At 39.4% G+C, this 3,454-nt stretch overlaps 1 protein-coding gene across 1 annotated transcript; it reads right to left on the minus strand.

Moving 5' to 3' along the window:
* Positions 1-1,482: 1,482 nt before the first annotated feature.
* Positions 1,483-3,049, minus strand: LOC140663673 (uncharacterized). The gene is made up of 2 exons (XM_072888025.1): positions 2,772-3,049; positions 1,483-2,050 (listed from the first exon to the last, which is right to left on the minus strand). The coding sequence occupies exons 1-2, from the start codon at positions 3,047-3,049 to the stop codon at positions 1,483-1,485; spliced, it is 846 nt and encodes a 281-aa protein (XP_072744126.1).
* Between the last annotated feature and the right edge of the window lie 405 nt (positions 3,050-3,454).

Consider the following 3,454-nt stretch of genomic DNA (forward strand, 5'->3'; position numbering starts at 1 on the left):
GCTCTCCTTCGCCTCGCACTATCTAACTTTTAGGTGTTGGCTCTCTCTCTCTCTCTTTCACGGTCCCTTCGCTGGAGCAGGCATAAAGTTTAGAATAGAAATTTTTGGTTGACACTGCGACGAACAGGTCAGGCCGTTTTTAAAGGTACAAAAACGCATGACTGATTTATAGCCGGGGACTCCATAAAATTCACGTTAGCTTTTATGCCATGCTCACCTCCTACCCTTTTTACCGAGACGTTACTCAGCTCTCGCTGGAGCTGGCATAAAGTATCTGACTGTTGACGAGTGAGCGTATTTTGTCCAAACAAAGAAAATGTCGCAAATTATTGCGTTCATGCATGCGACGTTTGAGACGGGATTCCGTCACCTACGGCTTCCGGAATGGATCGACCATCGCCGGTACCATCGCCGCTGCTCACTTCGAAGAGCGCGAAATCTAGCCCGCGCCCTATTCCAGGCGCTACTGGAGGTCCTGTTTGGAAATGTAAGTAGTTTTTATTATTATTTTTATACGCTTTTTTATTTATAATATATTTATAATATATTTATAAATATATTATATAAAATATATTTATAAAATATTTATATATTTTTTTATAGATTTTCGAAATAGGTGCTAATCCGATCCCTGGATATATAAGCGTAGCGCACATGGAGTATGTGCGCTGGGTGCGGGCTAATCGAAGGAAGGCCGAAGAATGGCAGGATTTATGGCATGATCGCTTCCGTGGCCGAGAAATAGTGCACATAAAGGGGGACATATTTGACCTCCGCAGACTATTCGGAAAGAAGCCCTATTTGTAAGTATCTCTATATATAATATGGTCAAATTTTAAATATATTTTAAAATACTAATAAAAATGTTCCTTTTTCTGTTTCAGAGATCCCTGCTTCCCCTGATTTTAACTTTATTTTATTTTTATTCACACGCACACACACACACACACACACACACACACACACACACACACACGCACGCACGCACGCACACACACACACACACACACACACACGCACAGATTTTTGTAAATAAACACACACATGCTTTTTAAATAAAAAAAATTATGTTAAAACACATATAATTGCTTGCTTGCGTTTCCTTCATCTATCCCATCCTTCTTCCTTCATATATTAGATATAATTAGATATAACTTAATATTTAATATAAAAAAAATTCTGTTTACGTTCTCGCACTCCTTCGTCTTGCGCTATCTCTTTCTTTCCTAGCGTTTACTCTCTCGCTCTCCTTCGCCTCGCGCTATCTCTTTCTTCCCTAGCGCTTACTCTCTCGCGGTCCCTAGCTTCGCATTCTCCCTTCCCAGCATGACGTCATCCCCCGTAACGAGCTACGTATGAGAACTGGGACTGTTTACGGGTGCGAGGAAGCACGGATGGGAAATGCGTGCGAATAATATATGTATATCATGATTTAAATTTAAAAAAAAACTTTATTCTTCTCTTTTATATTTTTTTTTATTATTACATATTGTGACTAAAAACTAAAGCTACCAGTTCGCAATCGACGAGTTGATGTTTATTGAAGGCGTCGCTGGCGCGTATTACATTTGATACTTCTTTATTATCCCTTATAGTGGACGCGATATTGGAGAATTGTGTAAACTTAGTATCGACTGTCTCGGTGATTCTAACCAATCGATCAAAGGTTACATCGATGCATTGATCGAGATCAAACATACGGTGTAACGTCGGTTCAATCATCATCATGCGTACGTTTAAAGATTCGAGACTTATAAGTTTAGTATCGTTAATCGTATGAACTCGCACTGTTAGTGGTCCAACGCTTATAAAATTATAGGTATCTTTAGAGTCCTTTCGCAGTAAATCGTGAATATTGCGACGTTGCTCGTAGAGTCCCTTCCACGTTTCGAGAGATAATACCAGTTCCTTTCCTTGTTGATCTCCTATGACAATTTCCACATAACTCGGTGTACCCACGTTGATACCAATTTCAAGGAATTTGAATTCCGTGGTTGTCAATGCGTATCGTCTACTTAATATACGAATCGCACGACGCTTCAACGAAATGCTGTAGAAAAACAAAATAAAAAAAAATTAGTTTAAAAACAATTTGTGAAAAAATAAAAAAAAGTTAAACAAAAACTTACTTGTCACATTTGTTCTCAAACGAAGGAGTTTCATAACGACTCGGTACGTAATTATTCACGCTTCTGCTGGGGCCGCCACTGCTTCTTTGACGTAGTACATATTTCCAGATTTCAAAAGGGGACCACTTTCACGAACGGTTAACGCAACACTGACCGTATGAAGAATCGAATATGAAGAATCAAATATACGTGACACCCCGTTTTTTCAAAGTAGTGGGGGGAGATTAGTGGTAAATGTGGTGGGAGATTCTAGAATACTTTAGTGCTCTGAAATTTTTAGGAGAAAGGAGAGACGATACTCGGATAAAAAGAATTCTTAAATGACTCGTAAGGCAAGGAAGGAATGAGGAGGGGGAATAAGAAATAAAACATATTAGTGTTTAAATATTTTATTTTTCCAAATCTTGCAATTCTTTCTTGCGTTGCGACCACCAGTTAAATATTTTGAATACATTTTGTAATGCGCAATTCTTAACATGTTTTCCACATCGTATAGTATTTTTAACATCTAGATTATTTAGAGATTCGATATCGTCGTAATCAGCATCCAAGGTCTCAATGATTAAATTTTCTCTCGCATCGTCGTCCAGCATATTAGCAAGCCATTCTCGTTTCTGGCATCCTTTAACGTATACGATACACTGCATTTTATCATCTTCTTCTTCAACTACAGCTGTTGTAATCAATCGTTTCGCCATGCTGTACGCAACGATTCCATTCTCCCATTGTAGTCCATGATGATTCGCCATCAACCATGAAGCTTGACACTTTTCGGATTTTGTAAGGAGATGCCATGGTATAGGACTCCGAAAAATGTAATGTGCGAGAACAGTTCCTCTTCTCAGCACCGCCACCTCCTTTGCGATGAATTTATTCGAAACGATAAATCCTTGCAAATCGACAAACGTTGGTACAGACATGATGAGATCTCTTTTCGTCCGTTAAGAAGAATGACAACCATCTCGTAACACTCGGCTTTATATCCTGCTTCCCCTCTCTCTAAATTATTGTCGCAAACACTTAGGTAATTTTGCGCACAACGGGTTGTACTGGATCACGCGATCGTGTATGATGAGACAGTACGCAGTCGTATTATTAGACACATTCTCCTTACACTCAAATTCTAATCGCACATCCACGGTTGCACTCTTGACCGATTCGTTTTGTCGAGAACAATCGATGATCACAAACGGACCGTACTGTAGAAACAGTGAGACGGTGAGACTCGGTTCGAGGTACTCGTATCCGTAATAGTTTTTGCAGAAACGCGCGTACGTGTCGTACAGAATCGACCATCTGTTTTTATCGAAATCCAGATTCATGTC

This window comes from Anoplolepis gracilipes, chromosome 3, assembly GCF_047496725.1.
Source record: "Anoplolepis gracilipes chromosome 3, ASM4749672v1, whole genome shotgun sequence".
Taxonomy (NCBI): domain Eukaryota; kingdom Metazoa; phylum Arthropoda; class Insecta; order Hymenoptera; family Formicidae; genus Anoplolepis; species Anoplolepis gracilipes.

Coding starts and splice junctions, on each gene's coding strand:
- LOC140663673 (XM_072888025.1), bottom strand. CDS start 3,049: ATGTCTGTACCAACGTTTGTCGATTTGCAAGGATTTATCGTTTCGAAT. Junction 2,051..2,771: donor GAAGAAGATGATAAAATGCA/GTGTATCGTATA, acceptor GTTTTTCTACAG/CATTTCGTTGAAGCGTCGTG.